Genomic DNA, 27,035 nt, shown 5'->3' with positions numbered 1-27,035 from the left:
GTCTGGTCATTATTATAAGTGTTGTCCCTCAATACAAGCAGGGCAGTGCCCAGAGTTAGTCACTTCTTGGTTTCCTTAAGAGCAGCCTCTTTGCCTTGGAATTAAAAGGGAGATCTATAGATTTGGGATTACTGAGACACAGGGTTTTCTGTTATTTTTTTTCTTTGTTTAAAATTAGTTTTCTTCTGTCATTTTTTTCCTTATTGCTGTATACTTTGAACCCCAGAATTTCTTGTTTTGGGGAGTGTCTGGACAACTAAAGTAGAAGTTACCTTTCTTTTTTAGTATTATAAAATGTTTTTAGTATTATAAAATGTTTTAATAATATTAAGAGCTGCAATGTTAATCTTTCTCTGGTAGTTTTTCTTTTTGATTTGGTGGTGTAGGAATTACACTGCCAAGTTATATAAAGACACTAACCAAAGCTTTTCCAGCTATTTTATATGTAAAGTGTTCTTAAATTATCTCATGTGCCTGTAAGTACTTGCTGTGGGGATTAGTTGTTGATGTCCATAGGCGTGCTTTGCTGAAATAGTTATTTAGAGTCATGAGATTTTAATGGGGGGCAGTACCCTTTGAGATTATTTTGTTTAATTTGTTCATTTTACATGTGAAAAACAAACCCAGGAAAATTAAATGGCACCCTCAAGGCCGCTCAGCCAATAAGTTTAAGGTAGTGTAAGAGATCCTTATAGGCTGCGATAGTCTCCCACTGGAGACTAGCAACTAGACTGCTTCCCACAGAGGGCTGGGGGTTGGGGGTAAAAACAGACTGCATCCCAGGACTGTATCTACATTTGAAGTGGAAAGAGATTGTTCTAAATTCAAAAATAATTTTTTTATTGGAATAATTTCACTGAATATTCCCCATAAATATTAGTCTTTCCAGGGATAAATCCATTCCCTAAACAATCTAATTCTTGTGTTAGGTAAAAAGATGGCAAGCCAGCAGTAGCTGGCAAGGGTTATTTGGGAACCTATGGTTTATATTTTGCTTATACCTCAAACTAGTTAATTATCTGGTGTCCCCACACAGTTGATTGGTTATAAATTGTTAAGGAGGATTAAACTGAGTTCCTGCCTACATTTCATAAGCATGTATACTCTTTTTTTTTTTTAAGATTTGTTTATATGTATAAGAACTGGGGTACAGGCCAGAAGGGTGGGGGGTGGTGAGAGGATTCACCAGAGACAGAGTGGGGAGCAGAACAGGCAGATCTACTGAAACACACTGCTGAGGGGAGCAGTGGGCAAGACAGAAGCATGTATATTCTTCCTTCTTCAATTTAACAATTTAATGTGAAAACTTAAGGTGGAGTTAGAGTTGACATTTGGAGAGATACTGATAAAGAAATAATATACTTGCCAGTTATTACTGTATATTTGAATCTTGTAATGCATATGTAGTGCATACTTATTTTTTTTTAAAGATTTGTTTACTTACGCATACAGGAACTGGGGTTATAGACCAGAGGTGCAGGGAGTGAGAGGATTCACCAGAGACAGAGTGGGGAAGAGAACAGGCAGACTGACTAAAATACACTGCTGAGGGGAGCAGCGGAAGAGACAGGAGAGGTCTGCTGCATCATGTGGGTAGCTCCTGGCCAGCCAGGGATTGAACTCGTGCTGCAGAGACTGTGGATAGCTTCACAGTGCTGTGCTTAACCCCTTGCACCACCAGGGAGGCCCCGCATACTCATTTTTAAAAGTACAATATGTAGATAAGTCGCTGACTCCATTACCCAGCCTAACACTCTTGATGTTTGGCTTAGATCCTTTCAAATACTTTTCTTATGTATATGTATCTGGTACCAATATGAAAGAGTTCTGATATTTATTGACTTTGATAAAATATCCCAGGCAGCTTTCTGTCTAGCAATATATTTCTACACCCACTGTTATTTCTAATTGTATTCAGAAACTAAGTTTTGAAGAGCTTGACTATCAGTAAAATTTTATTCTGTTTCTGCAGTCTTCTGTCATTACCATTACTTGGTAGATGGGGAAAAGTGAGGGAAGAGTTTGGTGATATGTTAGCAAGCTGAGGATAATTTTTCATCTGCTGCTCCAGATTTGACTCTTATTATTACATCATCTCTGAGGGTTCCAGCTATGGCACTCAACTGCAGATGCTCAGAAACTTGAGGAGGGAGAATTGAGCTAGGAGAAAAAGGAAGGCGTGTCTTTTTTTTTTTTTTTTTTTATAGAGGCATGTTTTTATTTATTTATTTATTTGTTTTTGTTTATACATGCACTGGGTACAGTCAGAAGCGCGGGAGGGTGAGAGAATTCACCAGAGCCAGAGCGGGGAGCAGAGCAGGCAGAAGGACCAAAGTACACTGCTGAGGGGAGCAGCAGGTGGCAGGAGAGGTGTGCGCGCCATGTGGGACCCTCCTCTGGTGGCCGGGGAGCAGCCGGGGATCGAACCGGCGCTGCAGAGGCTGCGGGCAGCTTCGCAACCCAGCGCTCAACCGCTGCGCCACCGGGGAGGCCCTTTTTTTTTTTTTTAAAGATTTATTTATGCATACAAGAACTGAGGTACAGCCCAGAGGTGTGGGGGGGTGAGAGGATTCCCCAGAGACAGAGTGGAGAGCAGAACAGGCAGGTTGACTGAAATACACTGCTGAGGAGCATCAGGTGAGACCAGAGAGGTCTGCTGCACCATGTGGGTAGCTCCCTGGCAGGGCGGGGATCAAACTCATGCTGCAGTGGCTGTGGATAGCTTCATAGTGCTGAGACAAACCCCTTGCGCCACCAGAGAGGCCCAGGAGGGAGTGTCTTTGGCTTCACAACCAATGTACCTGCTTGTTTTCACGGGTTGAAATTCTGAGAATTACGTCTCTACCAAACAGGAGTATAAAGAGATGATCCTGTGGTTGGCTTGTGTAAATTGGAAGTTATCTTTTGGTGACCAAAACTTTAAAATTCTGTTTTGGTCAAGAACAGTTTACAGCATAGATGCAGGCATAAGACTGTCTTGAACTATTTTATATGGTTGTCAATATTGACTTCTTATGATAAAGATCTGTTTAGTATATCGGTATTATCCACAGTCCACTGTTCAGAAAAAAATCTTGAATTAGAACTATGACAATGGAAAGGAGTGGGTTTGTCAGACACTGCAGGAGTTGGAGTGCTAATTGAATATCAAGTGGAAGGTCAGATATATAGTTATGTCCAGAGATTCAAGTTTGAGCTCAAGGCTAATGGGCATGTCGTTACTGAGCGGGACAACACAATTAATAATAAGCATGTAAGTTGTTTCCTTGTAGTAAGTAAGACTCATTTATTGGGTTGAGTGGATTCTATTTTAATTTTTTTAGAGATTCATTTATGTATGCATACAAGAACTGGGGTACAGGCCAGAGGTGGGTGGGGTGTGTGTGAGAGGATTCACCAGAGACAGAGTGGGGAGCAGAACAGGTGGATTGACTAAAAAACACTGCTGAGGGGAGCAGCGGGTAAGTCAGGAGAGTCTGCTGCACCGTGTAGGTTACCTCCCTGGCCGGGGATCAAACTTGCACTTGCAGGGGCTGCGGACAGCTTCATAGTGTTGTGTCTTAACCCCTTGTGCCACCAGGGAGGCCCGGGATTCTATTTTAGACATGTTAAGCTTGGACATGCCATCCTTGTGAGTGCAGCAGGAACTTGAGAAAAACTTTAGAGCTAACGTTTGTTTTTAATCACTTTTACCGTTAACAATCAATATTTCTCTACTCTCCCAGCTAAGCAACCACTAATTCACTTTCTTTTTTTTTTAAAAAAAGACATATTTATGCATACAAGAGCCGTGCAGGCCAGAAGTGCAGGGGGTGAGAGAATTCTCCAGAGACACAATGGGGAGCAGAACAGGCTAATTGACTGAAATACACTACTGAGGGGAGCAGGAGGTGAGACAGGAGAGGTCTACTGCTCCATGTGGGTCCCCTTCCTGGCCAGGGATCAAAGTGGTGCTGCAATAGCTGCAGATCGCTTCCTAGTGTGAACGCTTAACCCCTTGCGCCACCAGGGAGGCCTCCTAATTCACTTTCTTACTATAGTTTTGCCTACTCTGGACATTTCATATAGATGGGATCTTATGTGGGCTTTTTTGTTACTTATGATAAACTGTTTTCAAGGTTCATCCATGTCGTATCATAAATCAGTACTTGATTCTTTTTCATGGCTGAATGATATTCCACTGTATGAACACACCACATTTTATTTATCAGTTAACAGACATTTTAATTATTTCCATTTTTTGGTTATTGTGAATACTGCTAGTGTGAACTTTGTGTACCCATGTTGTTTGCATATGTACCTAAGCATAGAATTGTTAGGTCATGTAGTCACACTATGCTTTAAGGGGCTGTTTTGAGTCATCCTCATAGCAGAGAGGTTGCAAGAAAAGGTGAGATCATTAAAAATGTAAAGCCTGAAAAGGGAGACTTGTGGGGGATTAAACTTTTGAGAACACCCACACCTAAGTGGCAGGCAGATGAAGAATTTTTCAGCATGAGCAGCATGAAGATCCTTCAAGCCATCTCCTTTGACAAACCTGCTCTTTTATAGTATTATATCTGCACGTATTCTTCTGGTTCGTATGTGGTATGACAACCAAAAATCACGTTCTGTCTGTTAGGAAAGAGAAACTCAGCCAAATTAAAATTGAACACTTCCTGCCATCTTTTTTGTCATCAAATAGCAATTCCACTTTGTCTCTCACCCCCTCCCCCTGCAATCCAAAGTACCCCCAAAAGATCCAGGAGCTACAAGTAAAAAGGGAAGTTTGGAGCTCCAAAAGGGGGATGCATTTTTCTCGGCACTGTTAATGATTTTTGTTTGCATCTCACCACACTCAACATTTCATCTCTCTTCTTTTTGGGATTGAAGTTTTTCCATCACCCTTCTGTGTTGCCTAAACTTTATGGACCAGCAGTCTGATTTCCTATCATTTCTAGTAAATTGGTTACTAGTGTAGTGTTACCTCCTTTCCCCTTTGGAACATAAATAAGTAAGCCACCTACCAAAGGTAGGAGTACCAGGAGAAGGGCAGAGTAGTCCAAAAAAGATCACCTGTCTGCCCTTCTTTAGCTTCTGTCCAGATATCACAATAAGCCCTTCTGAGCAACAGGCATGAGTAAGCCCAGATGTAATAGAAGGGGCAGGTGTGTGCTTTTTGTGTAAGCAGTGTCTAGGCTCCTCTAGATAATAGGGGTAGAAGTAGAAACAAGAAAACCGAGTTGTAAAGATTTTACATGTCGTGTGGGAAATTGCATCCTGCCCAGATATCTGAATGTGGTCAGTGGCAAGAGAGTGAAATATCTCAACATATAAATTGGTTCAGCTGATCTTTTGATCTTTCCTATATGCATGTTGGCCAGAGGACTTTGCTGTCAGTGCCTCTCATGAATCCTTGTTATGAACTCTAAGTTGTAAATACTTCTTTTCTTTTCCCTTGTTTAGGGTTAGAGAAAGTATCAAGAATGAAGCGTGCTGTATCATATTTGATTAGCCAGTTTCCTTCTTAGTCAGGTCAAAGTGAAGTTTGTTGTTGGAAATGTATACTTTTGGTAGACTAAACTAAAATGGAGAAGTTACCCAGCAGGAAACCTTGGTTCCAAGTCGACTATTCCCTGGGGGGTGGGGAGAAGTGTGGTGCAGTATGTTGTGCTTTGACTACTTTCATAATAAAATATTATGAACTCCTGAGATATAAATATTTTAGCAGATGTAAGGAATAAAATATTCCCAAAACAGTGGGTACCTGTGAGGTGTCTTCCCCCTTTTCCTTAGTTGACCATGTAATATTTTAGGCAGGTCACTTGTAACCTCTTCAGGACTGCTGTTAGGATCTGTAATGAGAAGGTGATGGCTGCTCTACCTAGCTCACAGGATTATGTGAGAACCAAGAGTGGTATTTGTGGAAGCACTTGGAAAACCTCAAGATGCTGATCAAAGGTCGGGAAAGATTCTGCTGAAGCGCTGCTTTTGTAGTGTTTTGCACCAGCCTGGGTAGATAAAGCTTAAGTGTTTGGCAAACAGTAAAGGAATGGAATTCCATTTTCTCTATAGCTTTCGTAGGGAATTCTTCCTGAGGAAATGTGTCAAATTCTTCAAAGTTCCTAATATATATTTATTCAGCAAATATCTACTCAATACCTTGTGGTCCCGCACCTCTTCTAGACAGTGAGGATATAGCAGTGAACAAAACAGGTAAAGGTGATGCCTGACAACAAGTAGAAAACTGTCTTTACCTGCTTATAGACATCAGGTCTGTCTTTGGATGTTTAGACTTGTTTCAGTCTCATCTGTGTTTGCTGGCCCTCCAGACTTAGAGAATTGTTCACAAGCAGTATTTGAGTTGAGATTAGAGAGCTGTCTATCAAAGGCTTAAGGTATTTATTTTTCCACAAATTCTCAGTCTATTGAGGAATTTTTGGTGCCAGATAATACTGGCATTTGAAGCAGAATTTATTGTCCTTGTTTTAGCCAGCTTGAGTTGAGACAGCTTTCTTCTACCCTCCAAGGTTTTAAACTTTTATCCCTTCCTTTGATTTGTGTCAGGGTGAACCGTTTGATGTAAAAGACTTGACTCCATAATCTACATCTGCCCTAATGCTGTCATCCGGAGTAGAGACTCAGCCAGTTCCACTTGATTCCTCCATGTCTGCCGTGGTACAGGAATTATACTCTGAACTCCCAGTAAGTGTCTCCAAAGAGCTTCATGCTGACCCCGAGCCAAGTGGGATTCCAGATGTAAAACTTAGAGCCTCAAGCTCTCTTTTAAGTCAGAGTAGGGCAGTGCCCTTGGAGCTGCAGAGGACTCATGCGGAAAGTTGTTGTGAAGAAACCTCTGAGACCTTGGATCATGGGGGTGAGCCTGGGCGGTGTGGGCTGGTGGACTCCACAGCAGGAGGCTCTGTGGCTTCTGGGATCTTGACTAGGGAAGAGAAAGCCAAGAGCATGGAGCTAAAGGTCTTCAGAAATCAAGGGGACCAGGAGAAAATTGTAAGACACCCCTGTGAGGGCACAAAGGAAGACCCACATCAACATTCCACAGCTGCTGAAGAAAAGATCAGCCCAAGTCAGGTAAGAAATGAGATCCTGATTTAGATGAGTGTGAATGACAGCTTTCCAGTGTAACACTTCACGTGGTAAATGCAGATGCTGACAGGTAGCTTATGATTTACTCTTGAACATTTCCAGATTGTTGACTCAGATGTTAACTTTTTTCTGATGATCTTTTAAAAACATTGGTGTCACATAACAAGCTTGAAGAGAGGAAGTGCTTCTGTAATGAAAAAGCGTCACTTCTCTGAAGCAGCCACTCTATATGGAATGTTGAGACTTTGTGATAGTTGTGTGTGATTTCTGCATCTGATGTTAAGAAATGAAGTATCCTTGTTCTTTAAGTTTTGGTAGTGTCATGATTGGGATTTAGTGAGATGTCACTTGAATCTTGTTGAGGGAAGCTCTTGAACCAGGTAGGGCTTCATAGGATGGATACCCTAAAGGAATCTCCGTATTTCAGAAGCTGTTCCATAGCTTTACAAATCTAGAAGCTTGACTTTTGATTTTTAGTGTATCGGAAGTGATTGTCTCCAAAGGATTGAATCATGTTAATCCACTTCATGAGAGTCTGGAATATAAATCAGAAAACTAGTTCTTTATTTAATTTATAATGAAAAATAGAATTACTTCATGGTAGAAATGGTCATACTGGTCAGTATGTCTTTCTGTAAGCAAGAGTTTGAAATTCGAATGGAGAGATTATTAGGTAGCCAAGCCTAAATATTAGTGTGCTGTGATAGCCTGATGAACCCAAATTCCTAAAGGAATATCCTTAAGTTTATAATTAAGTGCACTAGTAAACTTATTTTCTCCATTGGGTGGTCTTAGTCCAGATATTAGTAAGCTTTTTTTCTTCCTTTTTTATCCTCATTTATCACACATTTGTTTGAACGCTTACTGCTTAAGGAACTTCTGGGGTTTCTACAATCAATCAAAGATATAATGGCACACAGGTCAATGCTATGGTGAGTGAGGGGAGTGGGGTGACAGATCTGAGGGGGGGGCACCAGGGTTGGGCAGTCACTCTGGCCCATCCACAACCACAGGGCATGATGACCAGCCTATAGCCCCCTCCCCGCTGCTACCACGCATACCTGGCAGCCTCTTTCATCCTGGGTTAACAGGATGAGCACCTGGCTTGTCGGATGCACTCAGAAATGTTGGATGTGAAGGAGGGAGAAAGCAAGCAGTAAGCTTTTTCTATAAAGGACCATGAAGTAAATATTTTAGGCTTTGCAGCCTGTATGGTCTCTGGCCAAACTACTGAAGTCTGCCTTTGTAGCATGAAAACAGATATTATAGGGAACATATAAATGAATGGGGATGTGACTGTTTCTCAATAAAACTTCATCAGTACAGGTGCTGACCTGTGAGCTGTAGTTTACCCATCCCTACTAGACCCCCAAGTTCATATTCTATGGGCTTCCTAGATTAGGCGCTGCTCCTTCCAACTATTATATAATTCATTTCTTCATACAGGTTACAGGGCAGTTGGCTCTTGCAAATAATTAATAGTTGAATATGATACCACATTTTATGCTGTGAATACCTGCCCTTAAAAATACAGTTAAATGAGGTAAAACTTCAGGATCTAAAAGCTCATTCTTGATTTGGTGGGTTGAATCTTAGATGAAAAGTTTCTTAATGTATTATTTGACATAAAATAAAAGCATGGGTAATTATATAAGTTATGAAGTATAATGAATACACACACAACTATCCAACCTAAAACTAGAAGATTACTGTCTCCCTTTTTTTTTTTTTTCCTAAAGCATTCCTATTCCTTCACCAAAGATAAATACTATTTTGTGTAAAGCAAAATGAAATTTAATAGTTACAAATGTAAGATTTTATACTTGGTTCCAAAAAGAGTAGGAACAATAAAAAGTATGGGGAAACCGAAAATCTACAGGTTTTACCAGGTCTATTAGGATTGACATTGCTATATGATTGTCAGGAAAAGTCGTTTTGCTCTTAATATATGCGAACAGAGATGTGTTACGAGATTAGAGGTGGTAGGTGTACTCCCGTTATGTGCTGATAAGTCTTTCACTAGAGTATGACTTAACGATCCCACCTCTCTCCCCCCAACATGTATATGACCTCAGGGTGCTGATGGAATGGGGGAGGAGAGTATGTCAAGAGGCAAGAAATATGTAAGGGTTCCTGACCAAAGTGTATCCTGTCCCATCCCCCCCCAGCTGAGCCTGGTGTCATTTATGGGAAGATTATAGAAAATTAAGAATTCACTCATGATAAAAATTCACATTAGGGCCTTCCCGGTGGCGAAGCAGGTTGAGCGCAGTGCTGTGAAGCTGTCCACAGCCTCTGCAGTGCCGGTTTGATTCCAGGCCGGCCAGGGAGATTCCCACATGGCTCTACAGACCTCTCCTATCTCAACCGCTCCTCCCCTCATCAGTGTATTTCGGTCCTTCTGCCTGTTCTGCTCCCTACTCTATCTCTGGTGGATTCTCTCATCCTCCCGCCTCTGGCCTGTACCCCAGTGCTTGTATAAATAAATAAATCTTTAAAAAAAAAAATTCAGGGCCTCCCCTGGTGGCGCAGCGGTTGCGCTCTGGGCTGCGAGGCTGCCCGCAGCCTCTGCAGCGCTGGTTCGTTCCCCGGCCGCCGGCAAGGGTCCCACAAAAAAAAAAAAATTCACACTAATAACTAAAACTGAAAGTACACCATTGGAAGCCACTTGTGGGGTGTGTCCTATGAAAGAGAGGAATCAAGAGAAATGAGAGAAGCTTTCAAGAATTTGGAGGACTGACTAGTAGAATTAGTTCTGTGGGGGCAGTTAGTTTCAGTGGAAGACCTGAGGCAGTAGGAGCACCTGATTGTTCTTGGGTCCCAGGACTCTGAAATCTAAATGCTACAGATTTCTTGGATAAACTGATATAGCACTTGCATACCATTTCAGAATATTTGTAGACCCTAGACATCCTTGTACCTCAAGATGAGAACTCTTTCTAGATTGGCAATACATCACAAACACAGATAAAGGACAACTTACAAATTGGGAGAACAGATTTACAATGAATAAAAGGCCTATTTCTCTAAAATATAAATTACTTTCAAATTGAGGAATGAAAACCCAATAAGAAATTGGGGGAGGGGCTCCCCAGTGGCGCAGTGGTTGAGCACTGGGTTGTGAAGCTGCCCGCGGCCTCTGCGGCGCCGGTTCGATCCCCGGCTGCTCCCCGGCCACCAGAGGAGGGTCCCGCATGGCGCGCAGACCTCTCCTGCCGCCTGCTGCTCCCCTCAGCAGTGTACTTCGGTCCTTCTGCCTGCTCTGCTCCCCGCTCTGGCTCTGGTGAATTCTCTCACCCTCCCGCGCTTCTGACTGTACCCAGTGCATGTATAAACAAAACAATCAAACAAATAAAATAAATAAATAAATGCCTCTATTAAAAAAAAAAAAAACATATGAAGAGCTGGTCAGCCTCATTCATAATTAGAGAAATGCAAATTTAAACAACCTGAGATATCACTTGGTTATCTCCCAAGTTGCAAAAGTGAAAAATTACAACTACATATCTAGCCAGCAAAGCAGTGAGAAAAAAACTATTATCATACTTTGATGGCAAGAATATAGAAGCCTTTCAGAAGAGGAATTTGAGTACACCTGACAAAACTACATCTGACAAAAATACATATGCCCTGAGGACCTACTGACCAGCACTTAGACTCTATCCTGGAGGATATACCTTCAACAGCGTAATACTTATAAACAAGGTTATCCTTTGCAGCATTGTTTTTTTTTTTTCCATTTTTTTAAAGATTTATTTATTTATACAAGAACTGGGGTATAGGCCAGATACGCAGGAGGGTGAGAGGATTGTCCAGAGACAGAGCGGGGAACAGAACAGGCAGATTGACGAAATACACTGCTGAAGGGAGCAGCGGGCGAGACAAAAGAGGTCTGCTTCGCCATGTGGTATTTTCACCAGCCAGCTGGAATCAAACCCGTGCTACAGAGGCTGCGGACAGCTTCACAGTGCGGCGCTTAACCACCTGTGCCACCAGGAAGGCCCAGCATTGTTGCAAGATATTACTGTAAAAAATTTTAAAATGAGCAAAGCTTTGTTTATTATTGCAAAAATGTGCATGTAAGTGAGAAATTGAATAAATGATGATGTGTGGTATAGTCACATTTGGAGCACTATGAAGAACGAAGAACTCTATATATGGAATGATTTCCAAGTGTATCAGGGTCCCCAAAGTCACCTCCACATTTGGTGATTCACTAGAACTCGTGGGACTCAGGATGTTGTCATATTTATAGCCAAGATTAATTACAGCAAAGGAGTATAAAACAATCAGCAAAGGTAAGAGAGGCATGCGGCAAAGTCCAGGGAAGGGTAGACTTCCATGAATGCGCTCAGAGTAGTCAAACTACTTCTGGGAACAGATAGTGACATGCAATGGTGCCTATCAGCAAAAATTTGTTAGAGCCTAGGTTTTTTACTAAGGGCTATCCGTAGGCATTCCCCGACTGGCATATAATAAAATTCCAGACTTACAGAAGGAAAGCAGGTATTCAGCATAAACCACAATGTTGTTTAGTTGTAGTGAGCTACTCTTTTCACTAGAGAATAATGGAAGCTCTAAAAATCTAAGTTTCCTTGCAAGCAGATTTTTCTATAGATAACAGGTAGGCCTGCTGTGTTAACTCTTTTCTGCAAACTAGGGTAAGCAAAAAGAGCAAAGTGCAAGGGAATATCAGTTGTATACTTTCTCATGCAAGACGGAAGGACAGGATAGAAGGGATAAGAGGAAGCGACACTTCTGAATGCACTTTTTGGTATGGTTATGACTTCTTACTTGAAATATAGGCAATCAGGATATAGGGGGAAACCCACAATTGAATATAAACTAACAGATGACATTAACTATATTTAAAAGAATGAAACCACAGTAAGGGGGTGGAATACCAAATAAAAATAACCCAAGTAACTTTGGGGAAAAACCAGTATTTTGACTTTATACTCTTAAGATTAAACCCAAAAAAGAAAAAAAACATTTTAGTAAATTTGTTTTTCACATGCTATGTGGTTTAGTACCTAAACTACTTTGTGTGTATTCTACAATTGGCTGGGTAAATTTATTGTTGATAACGAGGCCAGGTTCTCACACAGAAGTTACAGATGGGTGTGGTGTGGGTCTGGGGCTAGAATGAACCCTGTGTTGTGGAATGGAAATTGGAATTACTAGTATGAACATAGGGTTTTAACAGATATATGAATGTATGTGTGTGGACATATAAGATAGGTCTAGAAACAGTGACACCTCATAGCAACAAACACACCTACTGTCTGAGTCTTGGTTTCTAGATATCTTCCAATTAAAGGAATGGAGACTGGAGAAAAGCTGTTCCAGTGCCAGAACAGGACAAATTACAAGATAATCCTGTAACAGTTTGTGGTGAAATGCTCAGAAAATTATGGAAACATCAGAACCGCACCGAAGCCAACTTGAAGGGGCTTCTCATTGCCAAGTTTGAGCTAATTTAAGCTTATAGCAAATAATGATGGAAATAAATTATAACCCAGAGGCTCAAACAAATGCCCACGAACCCATATTTATATAAAATAATTGAATAAATAACTTGAAAAGAAAAAGTATTCCAATTAATATAGAAGGAAATAAAAAGTTACCACTTGACAACCATCACAGAAATAATCATCTCAGTAAGAACTCAATGGATATTAAAACTGGTGGCTAAAAGTTTGAATAAGAAACAGAAATATGGGCCTCCCTGGTGGCGCAAAGATTTAAGATTCAACCTGTGAAGCTATCTGCAGCCACTGAGGCATGAGTTCGATCCCTGGCCAGGGAGATGCCCACATGGCACAGCAGACCTTTCCTACCTGCTCCCCTTAGCAGTGTATTTCAGTCAGTCTGCCTGTTCTGCTCCCCACTCTATCGCTGGTGAATCCTCTCACCCTCCACACCTTTGGCCTGTACCTCAGTTCTTGTATGCATAAGTAAATAAATCTTTAAAAAAAAATCAAACAAATATTAATAGTAGCTTTACAATGGAGACACCTGGCAGACCCTACCCGAACCAACTGATGGAAGTTCACTTGTCAAGGAATGAGGTACCTCATTGCACCTCAGTGCCGTGTGCCTTCTGAGATGATGCACTGAGAAGACCCAGCATCACTTGTGTAGGACGCCCATTCCCATAATGTATACCAGCATCTAATCCTGAGGAAACATGTGCCTGAGATCAAGAGAATTTTCAAAAGTGTCAAGGTCATGAAAACCGAATAACCTAAGGCACCATCACTGTTTAAAACAAAGGAGACATAACGGCTAAATGCAAGTGGAACCTGAATTAGACCCTGGTTCTAAAAACATTCTGGGGCCTTGGGCCTCCCCGGTGGCTCAGCGGTTGAGCGCTGGGTTGCGAAGCTGCCTGCAACCTCTGCAGCCTGTTCAATCCCCGGCTGCTCCCCGGCCACCGGAGGAGGGTCCCACATGGCGCGCAGACCTCTCCTGCCGCCCGCTGCTCCCCTCAGCAGTGTCCTTCGGTCCTTCTGCCTGCTCTGCTCCCCGCTCTGGCTCTGGTGAATTCTCTCACCCTCCCGCGCTTCTGACTGTACCCAGTGCATGTATAAACCAAACAAACAAACAAATAATAAATAAATAAATAAGACATGCCTCTAGAAAATTTAAAAAAAAAACATTCTGGGGCCATTCACAAGATTTGAATAAGATCTGTAGATAATAGAGTAGTATTAATTTATTTTTTTTTTTAATTTTTTTTTTTGTTTCTAGAGGCATGTTGTTATTTATTTATTTATTTTATTTGTTTGTTTACTTATACAAGCACTGAGTACAGTCAGAAGCGCGGGACAGTGAGAGAATTCACCAGAGCCAGAGCGGGGAACAGAGCAGGCAGACTGACAAGAAACACTGCTGAGGGGAGCAGCGGGCAGCAGTAGAGGTCTGCGTGCCATGTGGGACCCTTGCCCAGTGGCCGAGGATCAAACTGGCGTTGCAGAGGCTGCGGGCAGCTTTGCAACCCAGCGCTCAACCGCTGCGCCACCAAGGGAGGCCCTTGTCATGGCTCTTTAGTCTAACATTTCCTTAGTTCATGACCTTGACACTTTAGGACTTTTGAAGTGTTCAGGCCATTTGTTTGGTACAATTTTTCTCAATTTGGATTTGTCTGACTAGATTCTGGTTATACATTTTGGGGGCAGGCATCCCACAGAAGTGATGGGGGGTTGTCTTCATATATCTTCTCAGGAACCACATGACTTTGAGGTGCCTCATTTCTGCACAGGTGGATTTCCATCACTTGGTTCATGTCAGGTGGGGTCTGCCAGGGTTTCCCACTGTGAAGTTGCTATTTTTCCCTTTGTAATTACTAAAGTGTCTTGGGAGATATTTTGAAACTACGTAAATATTTGTTTCTTATTCAAATTTATAGCCACTAGTTTTAACATCCATTGGTGATGCTTGCTTGATATAATTTTTACTGTGGTAGTTGCCAAATGATGATTTCCTAATTCTGTCTTTCCTTCTATGGTAAGTAAGAGCTGTCTCTGCTTCCATGTACAAATAAGTTCTGTCTGGCATCATACTAGAATTCATACTCTTTTTTTTTTTCCCCAAAGATTTATTTTTATTTATTTATGCATATAAGAACTGGGGTTCATGCCAGAGGTGCGGGGTGCTGGGGAAGGTGAGAGGATTCTGGGGAGGGTGCTGGGGAAGGTGAGAGACAGAGTGGGAGCAGAACAGGCAGATCCACTGAAATACATTGCTGAGGGGAGCAGTGGGTGAGTCAGAAGAGGTCTGTTGTGCCATGTGGGTCAGCTCCCTGGCCAGGGATCGAATTCATGCCATAGTGCCTGGTGATAGCTTGGTGGCACTGAGACTTTAACCCCTATGGCCCCCAGGATTCATACTCTTTTTGTATGTTCATGTTCTACAAAACTTAAAGTTTTCAACAGAAAAAGATTAGTCCTACTTCATATATGATAGTTCACACTAGTCCTTGTCTCTGTCTTCTAATACCAATGTTTTGTTTCTGCCTATGTCCACTGGTATTTGTCATTGCTTTTATCTTACCTCCCTCTCCTGGGTTCTGTTTCCACCTCAGAACTTGCTTAGGGCCCAAATGGCATTTACCTGTTATTTTTTTTTTTTTAAATAAGTGCTGTAGAAATCAGTAAATTATTAAAAGTTATAGCAATGATTTCATTATCTGCAGCTTTAGATGAATGCTATGACAGAGTCTTCTACTTCCAATTAAATTAATGTGTAAAAATTTTTAAACCTTAGGATGAGGAAAAATGTGACCCAGAGGAAAGTTTAGTGCAAGCAGCCATCTTCAGTTGATGAACCTGGTTGCAAACCTGATAGACCCTTACCTCGTGGGGCTTCAAGCCAGTTGCTACCCCAGAGTGCACACAGCCCTTTCCCATTGTTCTAGTTTCTGCTGTAGGAGGAAACTGCTTATCATTGATAGTGTTCTCCCTTATGCCCTTCTCTGATGAAGGAGAATGAAAGGAAAAACTTCTAAAAGTTTGGGAAGAGAATGCGTATATGATAGCTAGCATGATTAGGGACTAGGATATATCCAATATCCTGATACTTTCTTTTCAGATGAAGTGAAGATTACATTCCAGCATTTTTTTTTCTTGATTCAGAATTATTTGTAGGGTTCTGTTTGTATCTTCAGGTCAGCAATTTAAACCTCTAGTATTGTCCAGACCTTGAGAGGCCTGGCTTTTCAAGTCCAGACCCTAGAGAAGTAGCAGTTTTATTGATTGTGTTTCTCATATTTGAGATTTCCTTCAGTTCCAAATTTTTGTGACTGGTAACAAATTTCCTGGAATGACAAAGAAGTTGACGTTCATGAATCAAGTATCTCAGAATCCTCTGACTGTTGGATTTTCTTTTTGCAGGAGGGCCTCCTGATGCAGTCTAGCAAAGAACTTCCATGCACAAACCTCCCTGAAGATTGTCTGAGGAGCAAAGGTATTTATTTCGATCAAATCTTACTTTTTCCACTTAAATTACAACCACTGTTTTGGTCTACAGTTTCCATTTTGAATTGGGAATGTACCAGTTATTGTTCCTGCCTTTCCAGATGGACTAAACTATAGAAGTTCTTGATATTGCCGATGGGTATAGTTGAAGACTCCTACTAGTAGCAGCAGTGCCTTATTTTGGGTCATCATTTGCTTCCCACATAGTTTTTCAAAAATGAGTCTCTGTTAACAGTGCGTTAGGGCCTCCCCGGTGGCGCAGCGGTTGAGCGCTGGGTTGTGAAGCTGCCCGCAGCCTCTGCAGCGCCGGTTCGATCCCCGGCTGCTCCCCGGCCACCGGATGAGGGTCCCACGTGGCGTGCAGACCTCTCTTGCTGCCTGCTGCTCCCCTCAGCAATGTACTTCGGTCCTTCTGCCTGCTCTGCTCCGCTCTAGCTCTGGTGAATTCTCTCACCCTCCCGCGCTTCTGACTGTACCCAGTGCTTGTATAAATAAATAAATAAATCTTTAAGAAAAAAAGATGGCATCTACTTAAAAAAAAAAAAGTGTGTTGAACCCTTATTATAGTTTTTATTTTGTATAACTGGCTGCCTTTTTGGAAGGGATAACATGGACCACAGAAGACCCTACCCAGCAGAGTTGTTCAGCACTGTGGCAGTACTTCATCATCTTGTTCTCTTGGCAGGGACAGGAAAAAGTGTTCACTCCAGGTCACTTTGAGAATTTTCAGAGCAGTTTCATTTCCATTAACTCGCTTTGCTGCTCAAAGCAATGGTTGGATATAGACATCTGAGATAGTACCTATAGTTTGAGTTATTGATTAATTGAAGAGGAATTTGAGGCTCAGTAGAAAGAACAGCTGAGGCTGAATTCACCTACACCACCCCTACCCTCCCACGGGGGAGGTTCCCTCAGCCTAGCTTGATCCAATCACATCCCCAAGGTACCAGGAGGGTGACGTTTGTATATGAAGAGGAGTATCTGTTCAAGAAGTGCCATCTGAGGGCAAGAAGATCTGAAAGAAATGCCCAGACTGGGACCCAGTGATAATACAAAATGCTCCCAAACCTCGGGTTGGAGACCTGGACAAAAAGGAGCATCTGGTGCCTTCTGATCTCACTGTCAGTTCTATTTCTTGATCCAGAAGCGAATTCATCTTTGAGTTGAAGATATCTTGTTTTTCTTTGTCACCAATGTCATTCCACCCACCAGTGCCACAATGGGTCAGTTATACCAGGTGCACCATGAAGACTTCTTTCTATATAGTGCCTGTGAAGCTGCTACCCCTGAGGTGTGGAGGGGGGTCCCATTCTGCAAAGAGACAGGTGGCTCCTCTTCCTTCAGGCTCAAACACCACCTCCCTTCAGCCCCTCTTCACAGGAGGGTGTTGAGGGAAATGGCTTATAGCACCTCTTCTTTCTCCTTTCTTCCCCCTTTCTCTACCACCTTTCTCATTCTCCTTCAGACTTCTTGATCGTCAGTCTCTTTCAGATCCAGTGATTGTTTGGTTTCTGTTCCCTTTGTAGCTGCCCAGAAAGCTCAGAACCCCAACAGTTCCTTCCACCACTTTTTGAGGGGTAGATTGAAAGGACGGAAATTGTAGGAGGATTGTAGGGGTTGGTAGGAGGCACATCAATAAAGAGGAAACCACCAAAAAAAAAAAGAAAGAAATAATAGATGAGCCAAGGTTATTCTCCTATCCCTATCCCAGGCTAAAACTCATCTTAGGTATTGTAGAGAGGACTATGTGTATGCAGCTAAGGTTAATAACACAGAATGATCAGAAGAACCTCAAAAGAAAGAAGATATAGCAAATACATTTAATTTTATGAACATTTTGTGTCTATGATGCAGCATCAGATTTGACTCTGCTTCTTGGCAACCTAAAAGGAAGCACAAACTTATGAGAAAAGAAGACTTGTCCCACCTGCTTCCTGGTGCTGGAAATTTTCTCTCTGACTCTCAGTTGACTGGCCAGTTTAGATTAAAGCTGTAAAGATGAGAGTTTCACTTTGTACATTAGCCTCACCTGGTTCTTAGGGCTTTGATGCTGTTTAAAACCCTCCTATCATCCCCTCACCTCCACCAAGATCGTTTTAGTGGAGTTCAAGTATTGCTATATTGAGTCTTTGATATCTCTTTTTTTTTTTTTTTAAGATTTATTTATTTATTTATACAAGCACTGGGTATAGTCAGAAGTGCGGGAGGGTGAGAGAATTCACTAGAGCCAGAGCAGGGAGCAGAACAGGTAGAGTGACAAAGTACACTGCTGAGGGGAGCAGCGGGCAGCAGAAGAGGTCTGTGCGCCATGTGGGATCCTCGCCCGGCGGCCGGGGATGGAACTGGTGCTGCAGAGGCTGCAGGCAGCTTCGCAACCCAGAGCTCAACCACAGCGCCACCGGGGAGGCCTGAGTCTTTGATATCTTTTCACCCAAATCTTAGCGCAAAATGTATGAACTACACTTTCATTTATCCACTGAAATTTAATTTTTTTTTTAATATGGATAAATTTGACAGATTGAACTGACCTTTCCAATAGAAAAAGCAGACTTATTTTCTGTGAGGAAATCTGCTTTCTCAGACTTAACTGTGATTGCTCTCCACCTAAAAAGCTGGCCTACATTGGATATGGATAAGATGAGCTCCTCTGAAAAGTGTCCTCAGATAAACTGCTTTATGACACTTTCCTTACTGCCCTAATATTTTCCTTTAATGACTTAAATTGGTAAAATGTGTTTTTATTTTTTCCCCAAAGCCATGTGTGAGGTTGTCCCATTTGATAAGGTAGCAACTCTATTACAGAGTTTTTAGCAACAATGACCTCATCGCTGGTTGGGATACATTCTTCTATTCATTTCTCTGAGAACTTCCCAAGGTGTCCCTGTGTTACACAATAGAAGACAAGTTCACCTGTCCACAGTCCCAGCCAGTCATAAGGCAGAAAGGAAGGTTCTGCAAGGTATATCTAGTAGGCTTTGAGCCCTCGGAGCATAAGTAGAACATGTCACCACCATGGAATTGAGTCAAACAATTGCATTTGCTCTACCATAATGTGACCAGTGTTTCAGCTTACTTAGCCACAGTCCAGATCAAAGATCTGGGGCTTTCCTGGTGGCGCAGGGGTTTAAAAAAAAAGATCAAAGATCTACTAATTTAAAAGATTCTTGACTAAATAGAAAGCAGGCCTTCTTCTACCAAGTAGGGACTCTGAGAATCTCGCCTTAATGCCTTGCATAGTAAATAGTTTGGGGATGGGTGAAGAGTTTGCGTTTTCCTGAGCAGGTAAGATGAAGTTAGGTATACAAGGATAGTGCTGGAACAGAGAGGGAAGACCCAGAATATACACAAATAATTTGATGAATACTATAGAGTTTAAAGAGATAAACTACAACTATTTGGAGTATTTATGCTTAGAATTAATGAATATGATTGAATTGTCTAAGGTGATATGAAGGCTACTTCCAAAAACATACTTCCAAAAAAGTGTGGTATTAGGATTTTGTGACTGCCTCTTAGTCAGTGTTTGTTATCTATGCAAACTTATGGAATCTAGTATATATCCATTTAATATTTGCTTACTCCAAATATCTCAAATTCTGTGTCCTAGCACGTAGTTTTCAAGTTTATCATTTTAACTAATCTCAGGTCCAGTAAAATAAGAATCAAAGAAAACAGAGCAAAGGAAATACACTTTTCCTTTAAATGGCAGGCACTGTACCAGATGGTGTTTAACATGTATTTTTTAATTTAATCCTCAGAATAACACTAAGGTAAGTGTACTTCTCCCCTTTCTCACAGAGGAGGAAGTTGAGGCTCTGAGAGGTAAGTAACATCATAGAACCAAATTGGCTTGGCTTCAGAGTCACTGCTTTTAGTACCTGTTGAGAAACGAATAGGAAAGCCCTAGAAGACATTCATAACGGTAATTGTTGTTTGTCCTGACTGTATTTATTAATTCCACAAATATTTATTAAGTGCTTTTATATAGCAGTTATGTTCCAGTAGGTATTATTAGATCTTGATTTATCTGTTTGCAGGTGTCCTGTTAACATATGTGCATGCATACAGATGTGTGTGTGTTTAGCTTTGGGTTTGATTTCTAAAATGGTGGGGTGAAATTTTTTTGTAGATTAACAAGTTTGGGTAACTTCATACTATATCATATATCTATTATTTCAGAGAAACTATACAGTAGAACTCATTTGTGAATTTATTTACATTCTGCTTAGAAAGATTTTTTTTGCTTGTTTTTTAATGTTTCATAATGGAAATTTTCAGATTTATTCAAAAGTGGAAAAGAGTGTACTCAGGTACCTATCACTTAACTTTAGTAAGTTACCAACTCATGAACAAGCTTGTAGAGAAGCAATTATCGCAATAATTGAGTTCATGGCTAATAATTCAGTTTACAAATTAACTTTTTATGTGTAATTGTTCTTTTTCAAAGGTATCTTTACTTATGACTTATTTTGTATTTATTGTCATGGTTATCTAGTAGTATAAACTGTTACATTGTGAATCTATTAATGTTTTAGAATAGAGGCTTCTTAAGACTGAGCCATGTTTCCATGTTGTCTTCAACAGTCCAGTTAAATAAGTATATTTAAGTAAGTAACATTTAGGAAAAGGTATTCATTCAAAATTACTTGTTTCTACCTGGTACAGTATTGGCCCTTGGTTTTTTATATATATATGCGTGCACACGTACACATACATATATACACATACACACATACATAAACATATATGTATGTAAAAGATTTGTTTTTATTTATACATACAAGAACTGGGGTGTAGGACAGAGGTTCAGGGGGTGAGCGGATTCACCAGAGACAGATTGGGGAGCAGAACAGGTGGATTGACCAAAATACACTGCTGAGAGGAGCAGCGGGTGAGACAGGAGAGGTCTGCTGCACCATGTGGGTTAGCTCCCTCGCTGGGGACCAAACTCATGTTGCAGTGGCTGGCAATGGCTTGATAGTGCTGAGACTTAACCCCTTGTGCCACTAGGGAGGCCCCCCTTATTTTTCTTTTGCAGAGAATAACAAGGTCCGTAGTGGTGGTATACACGGACTTTGCGATTCTCTTTTTTATTTAAGTCTTTCTTGTTGCATGATTAAATTTTTGAAAGTAGTGCAAATGACTTTTTTATGATTGCACAATGATTTGGATTTATTTCTCTTGTGCAGAAGGAAATGTACAGATTACAACTGAAACTCTGCTAAAATCTACTGAAGAAGTGCAAGGTATGAAGGTCAATGGGACTAACACGGATAATAATGAAGGACATGAGAATGGCAATGTGAGTAAAGGTCTCTCAGCTGGATGCAGCAACTACCCAGAAGTAGACAAACTCATGACCAGTGGTAAGGTTTCAGAAACCAGTACATTAGTATCCCTAGAGCCTTTAACCTTTGTGGACCCTGGATTAACAGACGCAACTCCTACAGAGAAAGAATGTGAAGAATTAAAAACTTGTCCTTCTTGGTTGTCATTACCAGGGAGCAGTTCCATTTCCAAAGTGGACAATGAGAAAGAAGAATTGTGTAAATTAAACCCTGTCTATGAAGCAGATGACAATCACCAACAGATTTTTGGCCATCATTTTGAAAAATACAGTTCTGCATGTGGCAGCCCCAAAGGCACAAGAAGTATAGTTATTACAGATCCCACTGAAGAAAATTCTGAAGCTTCGTATTTTACTTCAAATTTGTCTGGTCCCAAATCCAGAACAGTATCTTCAGAAAAATGTAGTTTTGAAGATGATGCTTTGCTGAAGGACTCTGCTGAAAAGACAGACAATTCCTGTTTTGAAGGGGATGATCAAAGCAAGAAATTGACTTTTCAAGAAGAAAATACAGGACAGATTTTTAACCCCAAGAGTGAAAGAGGGGAACTGTTTCTTGTTAATGCCAAGCTACCAGAAGTGGATGCTAATGGCCCTTGTTCTGGTGAAAAGGAGACTGTTAACATCCCCAAAATTACAGACAAGTCTAGTTTTTTAACCCCCAATTCTCTTACCAAAGCCACGGAAATAATGTCTGAAAAAAAAGATTCAAAAATAGCGTTAGATGTTCAAAGTAACTTTGCAAACCATGAGGACCATAGAGAAACCCTTACTAACATGAGCCATTCAGGCAGACGCCCTGAAAGGAGCAGTTTTTCCTCTGTGATGCAGATTGAAGAGCCAGGACAGACAACCACTATGGAGCCAAATATAGTAGCTGATAAGATATACAGTAAAGACTCTAACTCTTTTGTCAGCACCCAGAAAAATCTGGAAGGCAACATCCAATTAAATGAAGCACCATATAATACATTTCTGACCGAAAGAAAATCCCCTATGATAATGCCAGGGGACCAGATAAGTCCTATAAATAAGGTATCAAAACCCAAGAAAGATCTTGCTCAGTTCCCACCATCCCTAGAATTTGATTACAGACCTGATTCAAAACAAAAGGTACAGACTTCACAGGATGATATTCCACATTTAGATGAGCAGAGCCAGAGCATTGCCTCTGAGATGAATGAACTTCCCTGTACCAATGAACTGGTTTTAAACAAAATAAAAAATAAATGTGTTTTAAATCAAGTGTCCCTTAATACTGAAGACCAGGTAAAGTTGCCAGCTGACAAAGAGATGCCTTTAGCAACAAGCGAGGATTCCCAACAGAACCATCATCCTCCATTAAAGGATGGAGCAGATGTCATTGCTGATACCCAAACCATTCCTATGAAGACAAAAATGAAAGACAATTCTCTACCAGGTAACAGTACATGTGGTACTTCTTCAAACAATCCCACCTTAAATATCAAACCAGAAAATCTCAAAAGAACAAACAAAATGACTGATGTAGCAGCAGATGATCTACATTCCAGTCTGCTTTCAAATAAGAAAGAAGCAGCTGACTTTCCTCAAACGATCTCTGTCATGGAATGTCAAAGTGTTCAATCTCACAATCTCTCTAGCTGTCATTGTATAAGAAGAAATACACCAGAAGAGAGCATGTGTTCTGCTTGCACAGCTATTGAGTCCAGCAACATCATCACAGAAGCTGAAAACTCTATGCTAACCAAGTGTAAAAATGCATTTCACTGTAGTGGTCACCACTCCGTGGAAAGTAGCAGCCATAAAATAAGTAATACAGCAGAGGAAAGTGAACCTGATGGAAATGAAACTAAAGTCACTCTTCTAGAAGATAAGATCAGAGATGAGACATCAGCATGCATGTTAAATAGTGAAGCTTCAAACAAGATGATTCACACCACTAGTAACCACCAACCCAGTGAGGAAGGGCTAGAACGGAAGGGACAGAATATACCCAGAGAAACTGTGTTTTGTAAGTGTAGCACCTCTGACACTGCCGTACAAGAACTAAACCAATCTGCAAACATTCCAAGTCCTAAGAAATTGTTGGACCAGTCTCCTACTATTATGTTCTCCAGTTTTAAATACACGAACCAAGCAGTTGAAACTCTTGATGAGAAGACTAACAAAGTCCTTGACTACCAGAGTAACCAAAACAGACCAGATAAATGCAGAAATGAAGGCAAACCTGCTAAAAAAATACTAGGTAGTGACCAGAGAGGGATCGTCACAGAACCTAACAGAAATCTAAGCCACAACCAAGAGACTCTGCTAGTCTGTTCAGGGAATCACAACTCATTATCCTGTGGTAGTTCAAAGAGAGGCACCTTTCAAAGTGAGGAGTCCACAGATGGTCTGGTAGGCATTGTTTGCACAGACCGTAGCAGTAAGCCTGCAGATACTATGCTGGATGTAGTGGCCTGTAGTGCACTTGATGGTGGTCCAAGGCAAGATCAACTGCCATCACGTGAAACCTCAAGGAGTGCCCTGTCTCACCTAGGAGGACTGAATGCAGCATGTATAGCAGTGGTTGATCAGGATTCAGATTTCCCAGATGCTACTTCCTCTACACTGGAATCTCTTGGAATAAAAAAATCGTGTGAAGAAAAAGTATGCAAGTCATTAAAAGACTGTGAAATGGAAGTGTGTCCAGGATCTTGCGCTCATGAGATAAAGTCTGTTGTGGATCATGAACCAAATATAAGAACACTGGATAGAATAGATGTTTCTTTAAGTGATATTCATCATGATCAGCAAGTTGAAGAACCATCTCTGAAAGAAACACAAGGAGTGATTGAAGAATCAAAACCAGAAATAAATTCTGAATTTGACAAGGAAAATACCTTTGAAATTTCCTCAAAAGAGTTGATACCTTCTAGATGCCAAGATGAGAACTCTGTTCCCCTAGGCAGCTTGGCATTCAGTAGAAAAATACCTTTGTATCTCTCTTCTCAAGAAAATTCAGAAACTGACCTACAGAATCTTTTAAAACCAAAAGATGGTGAAGGCCTTTTTGAAAATGTAAAGGACTGCATAGTCCTCCCTGAGATGAAGGAAGGAACACCAAGGAATGTTGTTAATCCCAGTGACGGAAATAGAATAAAGGTCAGTATGAAAAATTTGCCTTTAACCGTGGAAACAGAGACTAAAGTGAAAGAAGAAACTGAAAAATGTCAGGGGGGACCACTGGGTCACTTAACCGTTGGGGAGGAATCTGAGGACATGATTACCAGAGAAAATGATCATGGTGATGGTGCAAATGAGATGTCTCAGACCCACTTTAAGTCTCAGAAGGTGCTTGATGATACCAAACAACAACAAAGCCAGAGGGTTTTGGACTGTGAGTTGCTGAAGGAAGAGGAATTTATACAGCAAAAGGGAGCACATGTGATATTGAAACAATGCACATCATCTAATGGGTTGCCAGATGAGGTACAAAATAAGGATTGCTCAGATGAATCCACCATGATGAAAGAAGTCACCTTCGTAAAGCTGGCCGAGAACAACATCACTGCACAGTTTCAGAAATTGAAAGACCCAAAGGAGGAAACCGTAGGTCATCCATTTAAAAAGGACAGTAAGTTGTGCCCAGGTCCTTGCCTTCATGGTGCCTCCCAGAAAGCACAAGACCCTAGCTCTGCTGCATGTGATACGATACACGGTGCCTTTGGGAACACTTCACATCGGAAAGGAGTGCTTCCCTTAAAGAAGCAGCCCCATCGAACCTGTAAGAAAGTTTCCTGTCAGGAGCAAGTCAGAGTGGGGAGAAAAATAAGTAAAATAAGAAGTTCTGCCTTTTTAAAGAGTTCCTCTGAAACCATCCCCACAAAAGCACACAGATTTCTCAGTTCACATTCTGTGTCTGCACCTACACGACTGGAACCCGAAACAGTACCTAGCAGGAGCTTAATTAGCCACATACCAAAGCAGAAGTCTGCTCCATGCCATCCCTTGAGGAGCCTGAATGTCAGGAAGCTTACCAAAGAATCAGCCTTACTAAACAAGCTCTCCATTCTTGCCTCCAAACTGGCCCCAGGCACAAAGACCCAGAAACTTAGATACCGGCGGTGTTCCTCTGAACTTCTTCCAGTGGCTAAAAGCTACAAGCGGCTCAGATATAAAAGGCTCCTAGATGGATTTTCTTACAATACGATGCAGCTGAACCCATATTTGGCAGCTAGTGGATGGGATAAGCATCCTAATAGTAAGCCCTGGACACTTTATTCACTCGACACCATCAAAATGAGCTTCATAGATTTGAGCAACAAGATGCCATCATTCCTGTTTGGTTCTGAAATCTTCCCAGTATCCTTTCATGTGAAATCAGGCTCTGAGTGCATGCCTGAGTCCACAAGGACTTTTCCTGAGCACTGTGCTCCAGCAAGGCTCGCCTTAAGAGAGGCCCCCCTGTGCCCATCTCAGCCTCCCAAGTGGGCTTTCTCTTTCTTCTTGTCCCACGTTTGCCCTGGGACAGCCACATTCAGGGAAGACACTGGCCTTCATAGTCAGGCATGTGCCGAGGCTCCACCAGAACCTCCACTGCCTCTTCAAGACTATGGAGGCACCACCATAGTCCAGACCAGAGCAGGCTGTTCTGTCCTTGGCCTTCACACACTTCTAGCACTTTGTTCTCCTGGATGCTACAGAATCTGGACAAAAAAACGGAGCTTCTCTAGCCACAAGCCTACCATGCAGAGGCTCTTCATGACCCAGTTTACACAGGGCTTGAAAGGGTTAAGGTCTCCAGCCTCTATTGCAGACAAGGTCTTCTGCTCTCTGCCCTATTCGGTGGGCCGAGTACTGTCCATTTGGAGCCAGCATGGGCCTTCTGCCTACCCCATCGAAATCTCTGCGCTTCATTCCGCTCACAGCAAGCAGAAGCCAACTCTGGGCACCACAAGCAGGTAAAATCCAGCCCTTGATTCTTTGCGAATGTTCCATGTTGCTTCTTGCCACTGGGGAGAGAAAAGGAGCACTACTGAAAATGCTAGGCTATTCAGTCTGTTTCTGCATTTTCTGTCTACTTTGCCACATCTCTGCTAGAAAATGCAACAGCAATTTTTATGTATAGATCCAGTTCTCTGAAAAATTTACTGTTTTGTACCATTCTTTTTCACTTTCACTCTGCAAATCATCAAATCTTTTGAATCTTTTCTTCTCTACCTCAGCCCCCATTTGCAAAAAACAAGCACCATTATAAGACTATAATTAGAGACAAATAATGGCTTGTAGCTGTATCTTGTTTACAAAGTATCATACTTACATACTTAATGGTTAGTGTGTGAAAGATACAGAAGTACACTTTGTATAAATAAATCATGAAGGTATCACCAACTATAATTTGTTTATATGCCCCACTACATTTCTCTCTAGAGCTGAGAGATTTTAAAAATTTGTACTTATGTGCTGTAGTTGTAGAATTTATAGAATTTTTTTTTTTTTTTTAAGATTTATTTATACAAGAACCAGGGTACAGGCCAGATGCGTGGGAGAGTGAGAGGATTTACCAGAGACAGAGAAGGGAACAGTGCAGGCATACCAACCCGAAGCACACTGCTGATGGGGGCAGTGGGCGATACAGGAGAGATCTGCTCGCCATGTGG

At 41.4% G+C, this 27,035-nt stretch overlaps 1 protein-coding gene across 9 annotated transcripts in view; it reads left to right on the top strand.

Moving 5' to 3' along the window:
• PRR14L (proline rich 14 like) overlaps positions 1-27,035 on the top strand; it is a 59,631-nt gene that overhangs the window by 1,862 nt on the left and 30,734 nt on the right. For 5 of the 9 annotated variants that reach the window (XM_054695271.1, XM_054695273.1, XM_054695268.1 and 2 more), the window contains exons 2-5: positions 6,547-7,071; positions 15,981-16,053; positions 19,863-19,886; positions 21,254-26,336. In XM_054695271.1, the coding sequence (XP_054551246.1) occupies positions 6,598-7,071; positions 15,981-16,053; positions 19,863-19,886; positions 21,254-26,336 (5,654 nt within the window). In that variant the 5' untranslated portion in view covers positions 6,547-6,597. The remainder of the gene's footprint in view (positions 1-6,546; positions 7,072-15,980; positions 16,054-19,862; positions 19,887-21,253; positions 26,337-27,035) is intronic. The other 4 variants (XM_054695276.1, XM_054695275.1, XM_054695274.1 and 1 more) reach the window with 3 other exon arrangements.

This window comes from Talpa occidentalis, unplaced genomic scaffold, assembly GCF_014898055.3.
Source record: "Talpa occidentalis isolate TD23 unplaced genomic scaffold, MPIMG_talOcc4v2.1 talOcc4.14, whole genome shotgun sequence".
Classification (NCBI taxonomy): domain Eukaryota; kingdom Metazoa; phylum Chordata; class Mammalia; order Eulipotyphla; family Talpidae; genus Talpa; species Talpa occidentalis.
Note: the sequence above shows the minus strand (reverse complement) of the source record. Positions and strands in the feature narration are given on the sequence as shown.